Source organism: Ciona robusta, chromosome 7 (genome assembly GCF_009617815.1).
Source record: "Ciona robusta chromosome 7, ASM961781v2".
Lineage (NCBI taxonomy): Eukaryota > Metazoa > Chordata > Ascidiacea > Phlebobranchia > Cionidae > Ciona > Ciona robusta.
This window is the reverse complement of record NC_143241.1, coordinates 1379557-1401334: the sequence shown is the minus strand read 5'-3', so window position 1 is coordinate 1401334 and position 21778 is coordinate 1379557. Positions and strand designations below refer to the sequence as shown.

At 36.9% G+C, this 21778-nt stretch overlaps 4 protein-coding genes across 10 annotated transcripts; 1 reads left to right on the top strand and 3 right to left on the bottom strand.

Annotated features, from left to right (window-relative positions):
* Positions 1-1295: 1295 nt before the first annotated feature.
* Positions 1296-3952, bottom strand: LOC149733345 (zinc finger MYM-type protein 1-like). 3 transcript variants are annotated; one of them, XM_089880453.1, is made up of 3 exons: positions 1719-3952; positions 1560-1645; positions 1320-1456 (listed from the first exon to the last, which is right to left on the bottom strand). In XM_089880453.1, exons 1-2 carry the CDS (start codon positions 3474-3476, stop codon positions 1571-1573), a joined length of 1833 nt encoding a protein of 610 aa, XP_089736579.1. In that variant the 5' UTR covers positions 3477-3952; the 3' UTR covers positions 1320-1456; positions 1560-1570. The 3 variants fall into 3 exon arrangements, with proteins under 3 accessions (XP_089736577.1, XP_089736579.1, XP_089736578.1); XM_089880451.1 differs by having other exon boundaries at positions 1296-1456; positions 1560-3952; XM_089880452.1 differs by lacking the exon at positions 1320-1456 and having other exon boundaries at positions 1506-1645.
* A 1277-nt stretch (positions 3953-5229) lies between these two features.
* Positions 5230-7886, bottom strand: LOC149733344 (zinc finger MYM-type protein 1-like). 3 transcript variants are annotated; one of them, XM_089880450.1, is made up of 3 exons: positions 5653-7886; positions 5494-5579; positions 5254-5390 (listed from the first exon to the last, which is right to left on the bottom strand). In XM_089880450.1, the coding sequence occupies exons 1-2, from the start codon at positions 7408-7410 to the stop codon at positions 5505-5507; spliced, it is 1833 nt and encodes a 610-aa protein (XP_089736576.1). In that variant the 5' UTR covers positions 7411-7886; the 3' UTR covers positions 5254-5390; positions 5494-5504. The 3 variants fall into 3 exon arrangements, with proteins under 3 accessions (XP_089736574.1, XP_089736576.1, XP_089736575.1); XM_089880448.1 differs by having other exon boundaries at positions 5230-5390; positions 5494-7886; XM_089880449.1 differs by having other exon boundaries at positions 5360-5579.
* A 1277-nt stretch (positions 7887-9163) lies between these two features.
* On the bottom strand, positions 9164-11820 carry LOC149733343 (zinc finger MYM-type protein 1-like). Of its 3 annotated transcripts, XM_089880391.1 has the most exons (3): positions 9587-11820; positions 9428-9513; positions 9188-9324 (listed from the first exon to the last, which is right to left on the bottom strand). In XM_089880391.1, the coding sequence occupies exons 1-2, from the start codon at positions 11342-11344 to the stop codon at positions 9439-9441; spliced, it is 1833 nt and encodes a 610-aa protein (XP_089736517.1). In that variant the 5' UTR covers positions 11345-11820; the 3' UTR covers positions 9188-9324; positions 9428-9438. The 3 variants fall into 3 exon arrangements, with proteins under 3 accessions (XP_089736514.1, XP_089736517.1, XP_089736515.1); XM_089880388.1 differs by having other exon boundaries at positions 9164-9324; positions 9428-11820; XM_089880389.1 differs by having other exon boundaries at positions 9294-9513.
* An 847-nt stretch (positions 11821-12667) lies between these two features.
* Positions 12668-14821, top strand: LOC149733342 (uncharacterized). The gene has a single exon (XM_089880387.1). The coding sequence runs from the start codon at positions 13095-13097 to the stop codon at positions 13875-13877; it is 783 nt and encodes a 260-aa protein (XP_089736513.1). The 5' UTR covers positions 12668-13094; the 3' UTR covers positions 13878-14821.
* The last annotated feature ends 6957 nt before the right edge of the window (positions 14822-21778 follow it).

Genomic DNA, 21778 nt, shown 5'->3' with positions numbered 1-21778 from the left:
TTTACTTGTGTGAGGGTACGTGTTGTGCAAATATGATCATTTTACTTGTGTGAGGGTACGTGTGTGTACTGTCGAGAACCCGTATTTCTGAACTTATATTTGTTTCTCTTTTAGTAAAAGCGAAATAGTTATTTTCTAACTGATATACATTTACTTTGCAAAACAAGAATTGTTCAACTCATGACTCATTTGCTGAAAATGTAAGTGCTGCACTAAAGCTGTTTATAGTTGTTAACTTGTTAGTCATTCAGGGCTAGGTGCAGTGGTTTATGCTTTAGCCCACTTGTGTGAGGGTACCGTGTCGTGCAAATATGATCATTTTACTTGTGTGAGGGTACGTGTTGTGCAAAAGTTAACATTTTACTTGTGTGAGGGTACGTGTTGTGCAAATATGATCATTTTACTTGTGTGGGGGTACGTGTTGTGCCAAAATAATCATTTTACTTGTGTGAGGGTACGTGTTGTGCAAATAGATCATTTTACTTGTGTGAGGGTACGTGTCGTGCAAAAGTCAACATTTACTTGTGTGAGGGTACCGTGTCGTGCAAATATGATCATTTTACTTGTGTGAGGGTACGTGTCGTGGTACCGTGTCGTGCAAATATGATCATTTTACTTGTGTGAGGGTACGTGTCGTGCAAATATGATCATTTTACTTGTGTGGGGGTACGTGTTGTGCCAAAATAATCATTTTACTTGTGTGAGGGTACGTGTTGTGCAAATATGATCATTTTACTTGTGTGAGGGTACGTGTGTGTACTGTCGAGAACCCGTATTTCTCTTTTAGTAAAAGCGAAATAGTTATTTTCTAACTGATATACATTTACTTTGCAAAACAAGAATTGTTCAACTCATGACTCATTTGCTGAAAATGTAAGTGCTGCACTCATAGGCGCCGAGTTCAAAAAAATCGTCGAGGTGCGGATCGAAAACTATGACGTCACGGCCCGTTTACGTCATTCGAATAGTAAATTTTATGCGCAGTAAAACGCGTTATTTTTATTCTTCACCAATTGATTCTTACATAAGTTTCGCGGGAGGAATATTATTTCGTAATTCTATGCAGTTTATACGCAATCAAAGACGCTTTCTCTTCCGTTTAATTTACTGTCCAACAAAAGAACTTTTTAGTGCGTACTCATGTCTGGCTTCTTGTTTATACATTTATTTAACTTCTACACAACGGTGCAAACAAAAAGATAAAAGAAAATAACAGGAACTAATATAAAAAGCAAGAACAACAGTTTATAACGTAGCTAAATTCGGTTTTAAAACGAGAAAGTATTTTTTCGAACTAAATTTTTGGCAACGAACTTTTCAATAATTTCCGTCTTGTTGAGCTTTTGAATAATATCAGCGTGTACGTTTAACATACACACATGATTCAAACGTTGTTGTGTCATCGTTGATCGAAGGTAAGTCTTTATTCTTCTTAGACAACTAAAAGATCGCTCAGCTTCGCAAGTCGTGCAAGGGAGAGTGAGATACAAGCGAATTATAAGTGCGATATTAGGCAGCATCATTTCCAGAGTCTTGTCATTTTCAAACATCTTGCTTACTTCATGCAATGTTAAATTTTTATCCAGTTTGTGGTGAATCTTGTACAAATTAAATTGCTCTTTTTCTGCTGTAAACCGTTTCGAATCTAAATCGGGAAAATTGTCAGATATAAATGTTTCTGGAATAGGGTCGTTGTTTATCATGTTTTCTATATTTACCAGGTGTTCTAATCCTTCCTTATCGTAACGTTCCAGAATAGAATTTGTGACATGTTCAACAAGACTGGTGTGTATACTGCAAAAAAATTCTATCGAAGAGAAATTGACATTTCCCCGTGGAGTCGTCGGTTCGTTTAGTCCAAGTTCCTTTGCAGATTGTACAACCGAGTCAGTGAAGTGTTTAGCGTTACATGTGTTAGCGGTGGCTGCGGAAAAAGTGCAGATCAGGTTGTTTAAAAGTAGCTTAAACCTTCCCATGGTCATTTGACGTCCTTGCATCGCGGTATGAACCGGATGCACCCAAGCCAAAATTTTTTGGAACAATCGAAGCATGAAGTATGAGGAAAATTTTTCGATGGAACCAAGGTGAGCCCGAGCTGTACTTCGGGTTAGTCTGTCGAGTTCTGTATCGTTACAGACTTTTTCGAGCCAGTTAAGAATATTTTTGTAGTTTGCGAGAAAGGCATCAAGAGCTGGAAGATGCATCACCCACCGTGTTGGACAAAGGGGACGAAGACTAGACTTTAGATTTGATTCATTATTAACTTCTAGAAATTCTTTATAATTTGCCAGGCGTTTAGGGGAAACTTGAATGAAATTTACAATGGCGGATAGAAGTTTAAGGGCATTTATTCCTTCATGGTGCAACATGAATGCTTCCTGAACAACTAAATTCAACTTGTGGCCGGAGCAGTACACATACGGTGCGAGTGGGTTAACTTGACGAAATCTGGCCTGGACACCACTTATGTTTCCTCGCATATTTGCTGCTCCGTCATAAGACTGCCCTCTACAATTGGCAATATCTAAACCAAAATCATTTAACGCATTACAGATGGTAGTAAACAGCGTCAATGCATCAGTTTTCCCCACATTGAACAAACCAATAAGACTCTCGTGAACAATAAACTCCCTATCTACGTGCCGAATGCACAGAGAAAGTTGCTCCGTGTGTGAAATGTCTGATGTTTCGTCTGCGATTATTGCAAAATATTTCGACTCTCGAATACGTCCTAGAAGTAATTTAGTTATTGCATCGCTGCACATTCGGAGCATTTCATTTTGTATATCGTGACTCATCCATTTGTATTTGTCGGGTCTGTTTAGCCAACGATGAACATGGGACGAGTGAACCGAAAGCAAACGAACGGTCTGTACAAAATTTGAACTATACTCGTCATGACCACGAAAAGCTATCCCCTGACCCGCCAAGAAGAGCACGGAATCGAATATAGCCACGAGTGCCTCATAGTTTAACTTCCTCTGTGCAAGTGCAGCGGTGTTTATTTTTGTAATCGTATCTTGTTGCTGTGTCGTACCAGGTGATGTGGAATTTCTTGCCAAATAGGCTGCTGCGCACTCAAGGTGGTATGGACGGTTTTCATGTAATTTACATTCTGACTTCATTTTGTGCCATTCATTAAATCCATCCACCCACCGTTTCGATTTATTTGTTAGTTTTTCACGTGTTTTGGGCATTGCTTTACCGGAATCTACAGACCATTTGCAGTAGGTGCAAGAAAGTACGTCTACTATTTCGTCGTAATGTATCCATGGAAATTGCTCTTTCCAAGAAGGCTGATAGTACCGGCCACGATTTCCAGAGGAATAATTACTTGGTTCTGTTGTTAACAAAACACCATCCGGCGCATTCGTTCTTTCAGGCTCAAATGTTTCTGCTCTGCCTGCTGCCTTTACTGGCGCAAAAAAATTGGATATCGATTGCGATTGCAGCTTACGTTGCTTTGCAGCAGACATTCTACTTTTACTTTTAAAAACTTTGTAAACGTATTTTTGCCACGTATACTACTTTTTTACCAATGCAGAAAATGTTTTAATTTGAATTCCGTAACAATGAGAAGCAATGTTAGTCTTAGTGTTATCACAATTCACATGTATGTTTTAATACTACTTGTTTTATTTGATATTTATGTCGTATTGCAGTAACTAACTACTTATTTTATATTATATTTATGCCGTACTGCATGATGATTTACCCGAACAAAAATCGCATAACCATAGTTTAATAATACGGCTTTTATTAGAACTATACTGGGCGCTTTTAACGCGCGATTAAAGTATGTAATATCGTTAGTTGCCTAAATCAACAATGTTTATACAAAACGTAAGTTTTAAAGAATTATCTCGTTTTTTTAGACGTTCATTTATTTTATACTCGAAAATTCACGAGGTGCGCCGCACCTTCGCACCTCTGGGAGTCGGCGCCAGTGGCTGCACTAAAGCTGAGGGTACGTGTTGTGCAAATATGATCATTTTACTTGTGTGAGGGTACGTGTGTGTACTGTCGAGAACCCGTATTTCTCTTTTAGTAAAAGCGAAATAGTTATTTTCTAACTGATATACATTTACTTTGCAAAACAAGAATTGTTCAACTCATGACTCATTTGCTGAAAATGTAAGTGCTGCACTAAAGCTGTTTATAGTTGTTAACTTGTTAGTCATTCAGGGCTAGGTGCAGTGGTTTATGCTTTAGCCCACTTGTGTGAGGGTACCGTGTCGTGCAAATATGATCATTTTACTTGTGTGAGGGTACGTGTTGTGCAAAAGTTAACATTTTACTTGTGTGAGGGTACGTGTTGTGCAAATATGATCATTTTACTTGTGTGGGGGTACGTGTTGTGCCAAAATAATCATTTTACTTGTGTGAGGGTACGTGTTGTGCAAATAGATCATTTTACTTGTGTGAGGGTACGTGTCGTGCAAAAGTCAACATTTACTTGTGTGAGGGTACCGTGTCGTGCAAATATGATCATTTTACTTGTGTGAGGGTACGTGTCGTGGTACCGTGTCGTGCAAATATGATCATTTTACTTGTGTGAGGGTACGTGTCGTGCAAATATGATCATTTTACTTGTGTGGGGGTACGTGTTGTGCCAAAATAATCATTTTACTTGTGTGAGGGTACGTGTTGTGCAAATATGATCATTTTACTTGTGTGAGGGTACGTGTGTGTACTGTCGAGAACCCGTATTTCTCTTTTAGTAAAAGCGAAATAGTTATTTTCTAACTGATATACATTTACTTTGCAAAACAAGAATTGTTCAACTCATGACTCATTTGCTGAAAATGTAAGTGCTGCACTCATAGGCGCCGAGTTCAAAAAAATCGTCGAGGTGCGGATCGAAAACTATGACGTCACGGCCCGTTTACGTCATTCGAATAGTAAATTTTATGCGCAGTAAAACGCGTTATTTTTATTCTTCACCAATTGATTCTTACATAAGTTTCGCGGGAGGAATATTATTTCGTAATTCTATGCAGTTTATACGCAATCAAAGACGCTTTCTCTTCCGTTTAATTTACTGTCCAACAAAAGAACTTTTTAGTGCGTACTCATGTCTGGCTTCTTGTTTATACATTTATTTAACTTCTACACAACGGTGCAAACAAAAAGATAAAAGAAAATAACAGGAACTAATATAAAAAGCAAGAACAACAGTTTATAACGTAGCTAAATTCGGTTTTAAAACGAGAAAGTATTTTTTCGAACTAAATTTTTGGCAACGAACTTTTCAATAATTTCCGTCTTGTTGAGCTTTTGAATAATATCAGCGTGTACGTTTAACATACACACATGATTCAAACGTTGTTGTGTCATCGTTGATCGAAGGTAAGTCTTTATTCTTCTTAGACAACTAAAAGATCGCTCAGCTTCGCAAGTCGTGCAAGGGAGAGTGAGATACAAGCGAATTAGAAGTGCGATATTAGGCAGCATCATTTCCAGAGTCTTGTCATTTTCAAACATCTTGCTTACTTCATGCAATGTTAAATTTTTATCCAGTTTGTGGTGAATCTTGTACAAATTAAATTGCTCTTTTTCTGCTGTAAACCGTTTCGAATCTAAATCGGGAAAATTGTCAGATATAAATGTTTCTGGAATAGGGTCGTTGTTTATCATGTTTTCTATATTTACCAGGTGTTCTAATCCTTCCTTATCGTAACGTTCCAGAATAGAATTTGTGACATGTTCAACAAGACTGGTGTGTATACTGCAAAAAAATTCTATCGAAGAGAAATTGACATTTCCCCGTGGAGTCGTCGGTTCGTTTAGTCCAAGTTCCTTTGCAGATTGTACAACCGAGTCAGTGAAGTGTTTAGCGTTACATGTGTTAGCGGTGGCTGCGGAAAAAGTGCAGATCAGGTTGTTTAAAAGTAGCTTAAACCTTCCCATGGTCATTTGACGTCCTTGCATCGCGGTATGAACCGGATGCACCCAAGCCAAAATTTTTTGGAACAATCGAAGCATGAAGTATGAGGAAAATTTTTCGATGGAACCAAGGTGAGCCCGAGCTGTACTTCGGGTTAGTCTGTCGAGTTCTGTATCGTTACAGACTTTTTCGAGCCAGTTAAGAATATTTTTGTAGTTTGCGAGAAAGGCATCAAGAGCTGGAAGATGCATCACCCACCGTGTTGGACAAAGGGGACGAAGACTAGACTTTAGATTTGATTCATTATTAACTTCTAGAAATTCTTTATAATTTGCCAGGCGTTTAGGGGAAACTTGAATGAAATTTACAATGGCGGATAGAAGTTTAAGGGCATTTATTCCTTCATGGTGCAACATGAATGCTTCCTGAACAACTAAATTCAACTTGTGGCCGGAGCAGTACACATACGGTGCGAGTGGGTTAACTTGACGAAATCTGGCCTGGACACCACTTATGTTTCCTCGCATATTTGCTGCTCCGTCATAAGACTGCCCTCTACAATTGGCAATATCTAAACCAAAATCATTTAACGCATTACAGATGGTAGTAAACAGCGTCAATGCATCAGTTTTCCCCACATTGAACAAACCAATAAGACTCTCGTGAACAATAAACTCCCTATCTACGTGCCGAATGCACAGAGAAAGTTGCTCCGTGTGTGAAATGTCTGATGTTTCGTCTGCGATTATTGCAAAATATTTCGACTCTCGAATACGTCCTAGAAGTAATTTAGTTATTGCATCGCTGCACATTCGGAGCATTTCATTTTGTATATCGTGACTCATCCATTTGTATTTGTCGGGTCTGTTTAGCCAACGATGAACATGGGACGAGTGAACCGAAAGCAAACGAACGGTCTGTACAAAATTTGAACTATACTCGTCATGACCACGAAAAGCTATCCCCTGACCCGCCAAGAAGAGCACGGAATCGAATATAGCCACGAGTGCCTCATAGTTTAACTTCCTCTGTGCAAGTGCAGCGGTGTTTATTTTTGTAATCGTATCTTGTTGCTGTGTCGTACCAGGTGATGTGGAATTTCTTGCCAAATAGGCTGCTGCGCACTCAAGGTGGTATGGACGGTTTTCATGTAATTTACATTCTGACTTCATTTTGTGCCATTCATTAAATCCATCCACCCACCGTTTCGATTTATTTGTTAGTTTTTCACGTGTTTTGGGCATTGCTTTACCGGAATCTACAGACCATTTGCAGTAGGTGCAAGAAAGTACGTCTACTATTTCGTCGTAATGTATCCATGGAAATTGCTCTTTCCAAGAAGGCTGATAGTACCGGCCACGATTTCCAGAGGAATAATTACTTGGTTCTGTTGTTAACAAAACACCATCCGGCGCATTCGTTCTTTCAGGCTCAAATGTTTCTGCTCTGCCTGCTGCCTTTACTGGCGCAAAAAAATTGGATATCGATTGCGATTGCAGCTTACGTTGCTTTGCAGCAGACATTCTACTTTTACTTTTAAAAACTTTGTAAACGTATTTTTGCCACGTATACTACTTTTTTACCAATGCAGAAAATGTTTTAATTTGAATTCCGTAACAATGAGAAGCAATGTTAGTCTTAGTGTTATCACAATTCACATGTATGTTTTAATACTACTTGTTTTATTTGATATTTATGTCGTATTGCAGTAACTAACTACTTATTTTATATTATATTTATGCCGTACTGCATGATGATTTACCCGAACAAAAATCGCATAACCATAGTTTAATAATACGGCTTTTATTAGAACTATACTGGGCGCTTTTAACGCGCGATTAAAGTATGTAATATCGTTAGTTGCCTAAATCAACAATGTTTATACAAAACGTAAGTTTTAAAGAATTATCTCGTTTTTTTAGACGTTCATTTATTTTATACTCGAAAATTCACGAGGTGCGCCGCACCTTCGCACCTCTGGGAGTCGGCGCCAGTGGCTGCACTAAAGCTGAGGGTACGTGTTGTGCAAATATGATCATTTTACTTGTGTGAGGGTACGTGTGTGTACTGTCGAGAACCCGTATTTCTCTTTTAGTAAAAGCGAAATAGTTATTTTCTAACTGATATACATTTACTTTGCAAAACAAGAATTGTTCAACTCATGACTCATTTGCTGAAAATGTAAGTGCTGCACTAAAGCTGTTTATAGTTGTTAACTTGTTAGTCATTCAGGGCTAGGTGCAGTGGTTTATGCTTTAGCCCACTTGTGTGAGGGTACCGTGTCGTGCAAATATGATCATTTTACTTGTGTGAGGGTACGTGTTGTGCAAAAGTTAACATTTTACTTGTGTGAGGGTACGTGTTGTGCAAATATGATCATTTTACTTGTGTGGGGGTACGTGTTGTGCCAAAATAATCATTTTACTTGTGTGAGGGTACGTGTTGTGCAAATAGATCATTTTACTTGTGTGAGGGTACGTGTCGTGCAAAAGTCAACATTTACTTGTGTGAGGGTACCGTGTCGTGCAAATATGATCATTTTACTTGTGTGAGGGTACGTGTCGTGGTACCGTGTCGTGCAAATATGATCATTTTACTTGTGTGAGGGTACGTGTCGTGCAAATATGATCATTTTACTTGTGTGGGGGTACGTGTTGTGCCAAAATAATCATTTTACTTGTGTGAGGGTACGTGTTGTGCAAATATGATCATTTTACTTGTGTGAGGGTACGTGTGTGTACTGTCGAGAACCCGTATTTCTCTTTTAGTAAAAGCGAAATAGTTATTTTCTAACTGATATACATTTACTTTGCAAAACAAGAATTGTTCAACTCATGACTCATTTGCTGAAAATGTAAGTGCTGCACTCATAGGCGCCGAGTTCAAAAAAATCGTCGAGGTGCGGATCGAAAACTATGACGTCACGGCCCGTTTACGTCATTCGAATAGTAAATTTTATGCGCAGTAAAACGCGTTATTTTTATTCTTCACCAATTGATTCTTACATAAGTTTCGCGGGAGGAATATTATTTCGTAATTCTATGCAGTTTATACGCAATCAAAGACGCTTTCTCTTCCGTTTAATTTACTGTCCAACAAAAGAACTTTTTAGTGCGTACTCATGTCTGGCTTCTTGTTTATACATTTATTTAACTTCTACACAACGGTGCAAACAAAAAGATAAAAGAAAATAACAGGAACTAATATAAAAAGCAAGAACAACAGTTTATAACGTAGCTAAATTCGGTTTTAAAACGAGAAAGTATTTTTTCGAACTAAATTTTTGGCAACGAACTTTTCAATAATTTCCGTCTTGTTGAGCTTTTGAATAATATCAGCGTGTACGTTTAACATACACACATGATTCAAACGTTGTTGTGTCATCGTTGATCGAAGGTAAGTCTTTATTCTTCTTAGACAACTAAAAGATCGCTCAGCTTCGCAAGTCGTGCAAGGGAGAGTGAGATACAAGCGAATTAGAAGTGCGATATTAGGCAGCATCATTTCCAGAGTCTTGTCATTTTCAAACATCTTGCTTACTTCATGCAATGTTAAATTTTTATCCAGTTTGTGGTGAATCTTGTACAAATTAAATTGCTCTTTTTCTGCTGTAAACCGTTTCGAATCTAAATCGGGAAAATTGTCAGATATAAATGTTTCTGGAATAGGGTCGTTGTTTATCATGTTTTCTATATTTACCAGGTGTTCTAATCCTTCCTTATCGTAACGTTCCAGAATAGAATTTGTGACATGTTCAACAAGACTGGTGTGTATACTGCAAAAAAATTCTATCGAAGAGAAATTGACATTTCCCCGTGGAGTCGTCGGTTCGTTTAGTCCAAGTTCCTTTGCAGATTGTACAACCGAGTCAGTGAAGTGTTTAGCGTTACATGTGTTAGCGGTGGCTGCGGAAAAAGTGCAGATCAGGTTGTTTAAAAGTAGCTTAAACCTTCCCATGGTCATTTGACGTCCTTGCATCGCGGTATGAACCGGATGCACCCAAGCCAAAATTTTTTGGAACAATCGAAGCATGAAGTATGAGGAAAATTTTTCGATGGAACCAAGGTGAGCCCGAGCTGTACTTCGGGTTAGTCTGTCGAGTTCTGTATCGTTACAGACTTTTTCGAGCCAGTTAAGAATATTTTTGTAGTTTGCGAGAAAGGCATCAAGAGCTGGAAGATGCATCACCCACCGTGTTGGACAAAGGGGACGAAGACTAGACTTTAGATTTGATTCATTATTAACTTCTAGAAATTCTTTATAATTTGCCAGGCGTTTAGGGGAAACTTGAATGAAATTTACAATGGCGGATAGAAGTTTAAGGGCATTTATTCCTTCATGGTGCAACATGAATGCTTCCTGAACAACTAAATTCAACTTGTGGCCGGAGCAGTACACATACGGTGCGAGTGGGTTAACTTGACGAAATCTGGCCTGGACACCACTTATGTTTCCTCGCATATTTGCTGCTCCGTCATAAGACTGCCCTCTACAATTGGCAATATCTAAACCAAAATCATTTAACGCATTACAGATGGTAGTAAACAGCGTCAATGCATCAGTTTTCCCCACATTGAACAAACCAATAAGACTCTCGTGAACAATAAACTCCCTATCTACGTGCCGAATGCACAGAGAAAGTTGCTCCGTGTGTGAAATGTCTGATGTTTCGTCTGCGATTATTGCAAAATATTTCGACTCTCGAATACGTCCTAGAAGTAATTTAGTTATTGCATCGCTGCACATTCGGAGCATTTCATTTTGTATATCGTGACTCATCCATTTGTATTTGTCGGGTCTGTTTAGCCAACGATGAACATGGGACGAGTGAACCGAAAGCAAACGAACGGTCTGTACAAAATTTGAACTATACTCGTCATGACCACGAAAAGCTATCCCCTGACCCGCCAAGAAGAGCACGGAATCGAATATAGCCACGAGTGCCTCATAGTTTAACTTCCTCTGTGCAAGTGCAGCGGTGTTTATTTTTGTAATCGTATCTTGTTGCTGTGTCGTACCAGGTGATGTGGAATTTCTTGCCAAATAGGCTGCTGCGCACTCAAGGTGGTATGGACGGTTTTCATGTAATTTACATTCTGACTTCATTTTGTGCCATTCATTAAATCCATCCACCCACCGTTTCGATTTATTTGTTAGTTTTTCACGTGTTTTGGGCATTGCTTTACCGGAATCTACAGACCATTTGCAGTAGGTGCAAGAAAGTACGTCTACTATTTCGTCGTAATGTATCCATGGAAATTGCTCTTTCCAAGAAGGCTGATAGTACCGGCCACGATTTCCAGAGGAATAATTACTTGGTTCTGTTGTTAACAAAACACCATCCGGCGCATTCGTTCTTTCAGGCTCAAATGTTTCTGCTCTGCCTGCTGCCTTTACTGGCGCAAAAAAATTGGATATCGATTGCGATTGCAGCTTACGTTGCTTTGCAGCAGACATTCTACTTTTACTTTTAAAAACTTTGTAAACGTATTTTTGCCACGTATACTACTTTTTTACCAATGCAGAAAATGTTTTAATTTGAATTCCGTAACAATGAGAAGCAATGTTAGTCTTAGTGTTATCACAATTCACATGTATGTTTTAATACTACTTGTTTTATTTGATATTTATGTCGTATTGCAGTAACTAACTACTTATTTTATATTATATTTATGCCGTACTGCATGATGATTTACCCGAACAAAAATCGCATAACCATAGTTTAATAATACGGCTTTTATTAGAACTATACTGGGCGCTTTTAACGCGCGATTAAAGTATGTAATATCGTTAGTTGCCTAAATCAACAATGTTTATACAAAACGTAAGTTTTAAAGAATTATCTCGTTTTTTTAGACGTTCATTTATTTTATACTCGAAAATTCACGAGGTGCGCCGCACCTTCGCACCTCTGGGAGTCGGCGCCAGTGGCTGCACTAAAGCTGAGGGTACGTGTTGTGCAAATATGATCATTTTACTTGTGTGAGGGTACGTGTGTGTACTGTCGAGAACCCGTATTTCTCTTTTAGTAAAAGCGAAATAGTTATTTTCTAACTGATATACATTTACTTTGCAAAACAAGAATTGTTCAACTCATGACTCATTTGCTGAAAATGTAAGTGCTGCACTAAAGCTGTTTATAGTTGTTAAACTTGTTAGTCATTCAGGGCTAGGTGCAGTGGTTTATGCTTTAGCCCAGAAAATACAAATTGTTTACTCGATGCTGCTATCATTGTGGCTGTACGTGTCCTTGGACAAGACACTAAATGGCGATTGTTCTAATCCAGTGCACACTAATATATTGTTCGTCCAAGCAAAAAAAATGTAATTGTTAATGCATAACGTGGTGAGAAAATCAGAAGTTTGTGTTTTCTATTTTTTTATAATCCCATTGCTACTTGGCTATATGGTAATTTGCCGGCACAGGGTGTATATAAATAATTTAGGTCATTTATTCACCTATATATAAAGCCACGTTTCCATTTATATTATACAGGGAAGGTAAAGATACTTCTTTATCAACTCAATTTCCAAAGAAACAAACTGTGGTGGAAACAACTGCAGATAAAAACAAAGCTGGTCAAATCTTTAAGTTTAACACTTTGCAAGAAACTACAACAGCTATTCAAAATGTTGAAACGGAAACCCTGACCAAATTTATTTTGTTGAGAAGAAAAAAAAATGGTATATTTGTAAACTTGTACATTACTTGTATATATATGTATAATCAAAGATGTTTTGCATATTTTATGTTTGTTTTAAAGGTTAAAACAGGGGAAAAACAGAAAACATCACAACATTTGAAGACAGTCGGTTTTTCATCTGTAAAACATAGTGTTAGTTGTTTTATTGTACTGTTTCCCTCTATCCATGATCACAGTGGACATCCTGTTGGAGAGATAAAGTAGCTTACTTTTTTGTATTTGCCGCGCTAAAAAAGAAGGGTTGAAACGTAAAGTTATGTTTCCAAAATTTCAAATTTACAAATAACCAATATGTTCATTAAGTGTAATTGTCCAAGGACACATACGTCGAACGCCAATCCATATTAATACTGTGTCATTTTTATAACATTAGGCTTGAAAATATGCTGGGTCAGCAGAATGCATATTTGCATTACGCAACTCCTAAGGGTTAAATACGACTCGTTTATGCCTAAATTGTAACTCGAATAATTAGGTTTGATGATTATCTTTCTTAACCTAAAATGCAGGCTGCAGGCATCCAACAACGAGTGGATAGCAGAGTGATTGACAAAGTCGGAGAACTAATCGATGACCGTGTTTGCTCCATTATGGAAATACAACGTCAAAGAATATTTGTTGTTCATGAACTTTTCAAGAATACATTGCCTCCAGCATTAAGTAACAGAAGATTTTTTCCGACAAAAAAAGACATTACCAATCACTATTATAATGCATACACAAAACGAAAAATGTCGAAAATTGACCAAGCAAATGTGCAATTACTGGTAGATGAGTGGTGCCACAAGTTACCTGAAGATAACATTCTCTTCAGACCCTATATTGCCAGTATTCGTTCCAAACAATTAATTGAAGACATTGATGGGGATGATATCACTGCAGTGGATGCCAAACAAACATTACTGTTTGTATACCAGACAGCTTGGCAAAGTAGACTCCTACTACGTTATGGTCAGGATATCTGCCTCCTGGATGCAACCTATAAGACATCAAAGTATGCACTGCCACTGTTCTTTCTTTGTGTAAAGACCAATGTCAACTATCAAGTTGTTGCATGTTTTGTGCTCCAAAACGAATGTCAATCAGACATTCAGGAAGCTCTTGTAATTCTAAAGTCTTGGACACCTGGCTGGAACCCAAAGTTTTTCATGACTGACAAATGTGAAGCTGAAATAAATGCTGTTGAAAGTAGTTTTCAAGGTATATATATTACTAAATTTTATTTTTATTGGTTTTTTAAAATTATCAGTATTGCTGGGGGAGAAATTAATCTAGTTAAGACTTGAACATTCGAAATATGACTGTATGTATTTTTAGTGACCAAAGTTAATGTAACACTTTTACATCAGATTGTAAAGTGCTTTCATTGGGTATTGCTGGTTGTCGACATCAAGAAAAAGCAGTTGCTTTACTTGAACCCCAGAAAGCATTCACTAAACTTGCCAAAGCAACTTGAAACAACTAAATTGTTTTTAAACAACGTGTTGCACAGTAAATTTGGTTTTAAAATTACAACGATTGACACAATGTTAACAAGCCGGACATTTCAGAATGACTTCATGAGCTGTGGTGCAATTATCTGCATGTACGCGAGTTGGCTAGCAGAAGGCAAACCATTGCTACAGCCAGATGTTGGACCAAGAGAATCCCGGGAGCATATATTGAGCACAATTGCTCATGAGTCATCTCTGGATATTAACGTTTGTGGATCATGTAGAAACCAGGATGAAAATATTACTGATTGGGTCCAATGCACTAAGTGTCCTCAGTGGTTTCACATTAACTGCGTTGGATTAAACATCAACAAGGCAAAATCAAATAAAACTTTTGCATGTTCCCATAAGTAACAACATGGATCTCTAGGCCAGAAACATTTGTTGGCCTCCACCAAGGTCAATTAAAGTAAAATCTACAAAACTAAAGCACCATTTTATTTTAATGCTTTAAACTAAGCAAATGCTCCTACAGAGCAACTTACACTGTTTCGTGTATGCTTGGCCAATGCTTTAAATTAAGTAAATGCTCTTACAGAGCAACTTACACTGTTTCGTGTATGCTTGGCCAATGCTTTAAATTAAGTAAATGCTCTTACAGAGCAACTTACACTGTTTCGTGTATGCTTGGCCAATGCTTTAAATTAAGCAAATGCTCCTACAGAGCAACTTACACTGTTTCGTGTATGCTTGGCCAATGCTTATTATTCAAGCAAATGCTCTTACAGAGCAACTTACACTGTTTCGTGTATGCTTGGCCAATGCTTATTATTCAAGCAAATGCTCCTACAGAGCAACTTACACTGTTTCATGTATGCTTGGCCAATGCTTATTATTCAAGCAAATGCTCTTACAGAGCAACTTACACTGTTTCGTGTATGCTTGGCCAATGCTTATTATTCAAGCAAATGCTCCTACAGAGCAACTTACACTGTTTCGTGTATGCTTGGCCAATGCTTATTATTCAAGCAAATGCTCTTACAGATCAACTTACAGTGTTTCGTGTATGCTTGGCCAATGCTTTAAATTAAGCAAATGCTCCTACAGAGCAACTTACACTGTTTCGTGTATGCTTGGCCAATGTGTAATATATTATATACTGGTACAATATGGCATTGCCCAGGTTGGTTAACATTTTCATTGTTTTCACACCATGGCATTGCGAAGGTTCTCCTTTCAAAACCTAACAATCACGCATATAAAGCGACCTCATGGGTGCGTGGTGGAACCGCTGATATTTAATTTATTCTTCTTCATCTCCAGCCATAGTTATAATGGGTTGAATGCTTGCATTGCAGTAAGATGATATTAGGTACAAGACTTGATGCGGCCACCATTCTTGGCATGTGTATGGGGAATGTAAAAATAAAATACAAAATAGTTTAAAGAGGTTTCACTATTTAAATATGCTTGTTCGCGTTTTTAGAAGTAGTCCGTCTTTGTAAACACTGTATGTGATTTTTTACTCAGATTTGACACTTCAGCAACCGCTTTAAAATTTTCCAAATATTTACATAAAAAACCAAAACAATTTTTTTTTTTTATTAAATAAATGAAAGAAGGAATGGAAAAATAAATATTGTTTTAAATAGTTTTAAATTGATCTTCTTCTTCCTCCCACAACTTCTCCTCTCCCCACCACTCTTCTCTCCACCACTTCTCCTCTCTCCGCCACTTCTCTTCTTTTTTCTTCTCTTTTTTTTCGGTGTTGTTCAAATGTAAATCTTAGTAATGCAGAATAAAGAATGACATGTATACAATTGATTTTAAACTTACCCCGCATCTTGTCTAGCTTTCATGAACTGGAAATAAGAAAAGTAAGTTATCAACTAAATTAGATATTGGCATTCACATATAACTTACTTGGTGGTATGGTACCCATCTGGAAAAAAGTTAACATTTTTATTAAGAGTATGACAGAATGCAAAATTGAGAAAACTTACCTCTTATTTTCTTTCTGCAAAACTTTTATCAGTGTGAGTACTGAAGGTGAACCTCTTATTTTCTTTCCGCAAAACATTTATCAGTGTGAGTACTGAAGGTGAGTTTCACACTATGAGCAATAAAAGCACTGGCAGAGAGCAGTTGTTGGCCGGCGAAGAATTTACACACAATTATAAAAAATATTTTCTATTAAGGTAGAAACACTGAAATGTGATTTAAAGGTACCACAAAAAGGCCGTGTGAAAAGGCATGAGATTTTCCATAGTAAAAATAGTCATTTATGTTTAGAAACTAAAAAAGTCACTTGAATTTTTTTTGGACTTAAGAAACTCGAAATGATTAAATTTCAGTCACGCTCTCTTATGGGAACTTCCATGCATTACTCCAGCGCTTCTATTTGACGTAATTTTTTTAAAGATCGTTTGTGAAACGTGGTGTGACCTTTAGATCACATTTGAGCATCTATCCATATACAAATTTTCTTTTTTTTTGTATGCTCCTTTAACAAACATTGTATAAAATAATGTTTCCAAAGGAAATTATTTCTGTTCGAAATTTTGTCACTTTCAAAGAGAATTACAAACACACAAAACACAAAACTGCAGCTGTGCTCTAAAAATCGCCGCCCATTAGCTCTCGTGTGAACCCGCCAAGCTTGATACGCTAGGGTGGGGTAAGATGTATATCTCAACTGTTCTCATAAAACTAGCAAGATGTATATCTCAACTGTTCTCATAAAACTAGCAAGATGTATATCTCAACTGTTCTCATAAAAAAGCAATATTTATTTCTGAAAAAAATCATCTTACCCCATCCTAATATATGTTGTATCAGTTTGTAAAATATTCTTCAGTATAAAATTTAAATGAAAAATTAGAACAACCAAATATTACTTACTTTTTCAAAAGTTCAAACTTTTTGAAGGGGATAAATCTAAAATAAATATTAGGCATTATTAGGAAAATGGTCACTGCACTCCCAAGCCTTCCTTATCTTTTTATTTTTAGGAAAGCTGTAATAGCTGACATCTGTATTCTTTTTACCTTTGTACTGATTGGTACAGTCAACTGCTACACAATGGGGCATGGCTTATATTATTTCACAACTGTGGAAAAGACCCAAAATTCACCGAACAATATAATATTCGAATAGCTTGTTGGCTGGTGCTGGTCTAGTGTGCCGATAAGACAAGTTTAATCGTTTATTAAGTGAATCATTGTAATGTTGATAAAATAGTTAACCTGTTATTACCTAAAACGCCTTATCTACCATCTACCTCAAGCAACAGACTGACATTCAATTCTTATAACTCTAAAAACACGACTTAGCGTGTTTGCATGCAGCAGTTTTGCAACTAGATGACGTCATTAAGTGAATCGCGTGTTTGCATGCAGCAGTTTTGCAACTAGATGACGTCATTAAGTGAATCATTAATACTAAAGTAATGTTGATAAAATAGTTAACCTGTTATTACCTAAAACGCCTTATCTACCTATCTACCTCAAGCAACAGACTGACATTCAATTCTTATAACTCTAAAAACACGACTTAGCGTGTTTGCATGCAGCAGACAGCAGTTTTGCAACTAGATGACGTCACAGACATAGAAATAAAAATCCAAAAAAAACTTGAATTTTGATATTTTTATTCAGACAGCGCGGATTGTCGCAAAATTAATGCTACATGACTAAATATATATATATTATCTGATTTTGGCAATTTCCTAAAATATCCTTGGTATCCTTTAAACGGGAAATTTGGTGCAAGGACTGCAATTGTGGCCTATTGTACAAAGCATAGTTTGTGAATTGGGCAAGCGGAAGTTTCACGTAAAAGCTATATCGTAACTGATATGGCAGGCTCCAATCAAACAATGTAGAAAGTTGCTGGAATTAGATCAAACAGGTCAGTCATGTATAATCTAATTAATTAAATGTTGTTCACATACCTTTTATATAAAAATCATTTGATGAACAGAATGGAACTGGTTAACGAAGTGCCACACCCTTTTTTCCAAATGAACGGCTGATTTTTCTTGCGGATGTTCCACATCTCATAAAGAACTTGCGAAGTGCGTTTTTAAAGAAAGGTATAACACTCCCTGATGTGCTAATACAAAAGTATGAATTACCAACTACAAAAGTAGGTTTACCAATAAAACTAGTTAACATGCATTTGGCTTACTTCGAATACCTTAGATTTCAAAATATTGGGTTGAGCAGTTTGTTTCTATGCAAGAGGGAAAGGAACTGAAACTTGCTCCTAAGTTAAGTACAATGCACATCAAACCATGAATGTCAAACTTGCTACACAGGTAAAAAGCCTGAACAATTTTCAAAAAGTTCATTAAAAAATTATGACAATAAACATATATATTTTAGGTGTTAAGTCTAGTACAGCTTCTGCCATTCGCACAGCTGTATATGGAGGATTATTTCCGAAAGAAGCTCTTAGTACAGCTTTCTTTTGCGAATATTTTAACAACTGGTTTGACATAATGAATAGCAGAGTTTCGCAGAGTGCTTTATTTAGGGGATTAACTAAAAAAGTGGATTTCCTTAAAGAGGTTAGAAACTTGGAATATAGAGTGCATTGTTTATAATAAATATATATACTAAGAAATTATTATAACACTTTTATGTGTTTTTTTGTATTACTTTTTAAACTTTTCTTTAGGTGTTGGTTACAATTCAGCACATTAGATCTGGTATGTGGAAACCTATTTTCACCGGCATTAAACTTTCCACTTCCAGCATCTTGTCACTGCACAATGACCTAACCAAGTCAGAGTTACAATTTTTTATGCCAGGAAGGTGCACACAAGATGCCCTAGATAATTTGTTTTTACAAATTAGAGGTAAGGGCAATCCACATCCTTAACCAGTGCTGTTACGACAATCACTTCGATTAATTTGCATTGCCCAATATATGATGGTTCCATCCTCAACTAACTACTGCGACGACGACACTCCCCACTTACTGGATTTTATTAAGTCAAATGAAACCACACCGGATTGACCAGCCGACCACCAAATTGAACCAGATGCACCCATTTCAGTACTTGCTGCAGCTGCTTCAACGGCATTGGATTTCTGCGAGTCAAATGGGTTTTATTATGTTGTGGGTTGGGCAGTTTACAAAGAGCTAGAAAAAATTGACTGCAGTGATTGTGGGCAGTTTACAAAGAGCTAGAAAAAATTGACTGCAGTGATTGTAAGACCATTTTATTGAAAGATTTATTATGTTGTGGGTTGGGCAGTTTACAAAGAGCTAGAAAAAATTGACTGCAGTGATTGTAAGACCATTTTATTGAAAGATGATGATTATAACACTGCATCTCTTTTAACTAGTTTAAAGTCTTACGATGGAAATGGCAACCTCAGTGGCTTACCCATCAACTAATTACCTTTGCCACCCTTCCGAAACTATGTTACATTTGATGCAAGAAATTGAAACAATCCCAAGGAAATACTCCAGTCTGTTGACACATTAAAGTATAATTTACCGCTTTGCCACAACCACTCCATAAACATTGTTAAGAGGTATCTGCGTTTGAGGTGCCACATCTTTGCAACCGAAGTGAATAGAATGGTTCAACAGACAAAGCAATTCGCTGGAAAAACTGCAGCAAGGTCGAATATTCATCAACTAAAAATGACATATTTTGCTACTACTTTAAATAAAGTACCTGCTGTTTTCAAACAAAAGATTGATGAAGCCGCTTTAAAATTTATATCGGTTGACATGCACCCTTTTAGTGCAATAGAAGGAAATGCATTGCAAAGTCTCATTACTTCTTGCATAGAACTTACAGCAAAACATGGTATATTTAGCTGTAAAAACCTATTCCCTTCCAGGAACACTTTAAAGCGCCATGCTGATGCAAAAGCCAAAACAATTAAAGAAATATTGGTAGAGCAAATAAAAGAAGCAATCAAGGAGTTTGGAATTATATCAGTCACTACTGCCTGATATGTGGACAGACATTAAGTGTCGTCATGTTTTGTCCTTAACAGTACATTTTATGCTAAACAGAAGTTTAAAGTCGCAAGTGTTGACAGTTTCTGAATTCACTGATGGCAAAAAAGTGGTGAAAACATAAGAAAGGCTATTGAATCAATCTGCACAATGTTGGGATTTTCTGTACAGGAATTTGCAAGCCACATATATTTTGTAACAGATAATGGAGCAAATATAAAAAATGCTCTTATGTCTTTCCACAGAATACCCTGTAGTTGCCACATGCTAGCAACAGTATTGCGACATACACTGCAACTACAATCCTCCAGCAGTCTTTTAGATTCGTCACCCAATGATACATTTGAAGTAATAATAAGAACCAGAGTTGTAGCAGTTAAAAAGCTGGCGGCATACTATAAGAAGTCTGGATTAAATCTGAAATTAAACACAGTATTTTAGATTCGTCACCCAATGAAACATTTGAAGTAATGATAAGAACCACAGTTGTAGCAGTTAAAAAGCTGGCGGCATAACTAAGAAGTCTGGATTAAATCTGAAATTAAACACATGTCAGCAGTATTTTAGATTCGTCACCCAATGAAACATTTGAAGTAATAATAAGAACCAGAGTTGTAGCAGTTAAAAAGCTGGCGGCATACTATAAGAAGTCTGGATTAAATCTGAAATTAAACACAGTATTTTAGATTCGTCACCCAATGAAACATTTGAAGTAATGATAAGAACCACAGTTGTAGCAGTTAAAAAGCTGGCGGCATAACTAAGAAGTCTGGATTAAATCTGAAATTAAACACATGTATCAAGCAAAGCAATGAAACTAGATGGAATTCGACATACACCATGCTGGAATCTGTGTTAAAAAATAAATCAGACATCATATCTCTACTGAGCATTGGTGGCCTTCAAGAAAGATTGGATAAAATTAATTGGCTTGTTGTGGAGACACTGGTACATTTTTTAAAGTCATTTTTAGATATATCTCTAACCCTGGAAGCTGATAAGTATCCCACCATTCAGTCAGCCTTCTTATGTTTTAGTACTTTGGAAAGAAACCTTATAACTGCACCAAATGATACAGGTATTATGAAATATTTAAAAAATCGAGGACGAATCTGTTTAAAACAAAAATTTGAAATCACTGATATGCATTATGTGGGCCTTCTTTTCCTTAACTCCAAGTTTAAATTTTTAGTTTCTTTTAACGCAGAAGAAAAAAGATCTAATGCGTGAGCACGTTAATTAAACTTAGTACTTTGGAAAGAAACCTTATAACTGCACCAAATGATACAGGTATTATGAAATATTTAAAAAATCGAGGACGAATCTGTTTAAAACAAAAATTTGAAATCACTGATATGCATTATGTGGGCCTTCTTTTCCTTAACTCCAAGTTTAAATTTTTAGTTTCTTTTAACGCAGAAGAAAAAAGATCTAATGCGTGAGCACGTTAATTAAACTAATTAGTATAGTATTAATTACCCTTACTACAACGTTCGACCAATGTATATATAACTACATGTAATGAAAGTAATAGATGACGTCACATTTTTACAGCGATAACGGCTTGGGATTCGTCCACGTCGTTATGCATGACTGCACACAAAATCTTGGTTGCCGCCACTTTGTCACATAAGCCTCATACCTGGCGTATAAGACGAAAATCATGGCAACTTTATTTGAAGATCCCGAAATAGAAGAGGTTATGGTTATCATTGAGGAAGATATAAACATGCTCGAACAGGACGACGCTGGAAGTGTACAGACTTTACCAG

Coding starts and splice junctions, on each gene's coding strand:
- LOC149733345 (XM_089880451.1), bottom strand. CDS start 3,476: ATGTCTGCTGCAAAGCAACGTAAGCTGCAATCGCAATCGATATCCAAT. Junction 1,457..1,559: donor AAAATTTAACATTGCATGAA/GTAAGCAAGATG, acceptor CGACTTGCGAAG/CTGAGCGATCTTTTAGTTGT.
- LOC149733344 (XM_089880448.1), bottom strand. CDS start 7,410: ATGTCTGCTGCAAAGCAACGTAAGCTGCAATCGCAATCGATATCCAAT. Junction 5,391..5,493: donor AAAATTTAACATTGCATGAA/GTAAGCAAGATG, acceptor CGACTTGCGAAG/CTGAGCGATCTTTTAGTTGT.
- LOC149733343 (XM_089880388.1), bottom strand. CDS start 11,344: ATGTCTGCTGCAAAGCAACGTAAGCTGCAATCGCAATCGATATCCAAT. Junction 9,325..9,427: donor AAAATTTAACATTGCATGAA/GTAAGCAAGATG, acceptor CGACTTGCGAAG/CTGAGCGATCTTTTAGTTGT.
- LOC149733342 (XM_089880387.1), top strand. CDS start 13,095: ATGCAGGCTGCAGGCATCCAACAACGAGTGGATAGCAGAGTGATTGAC.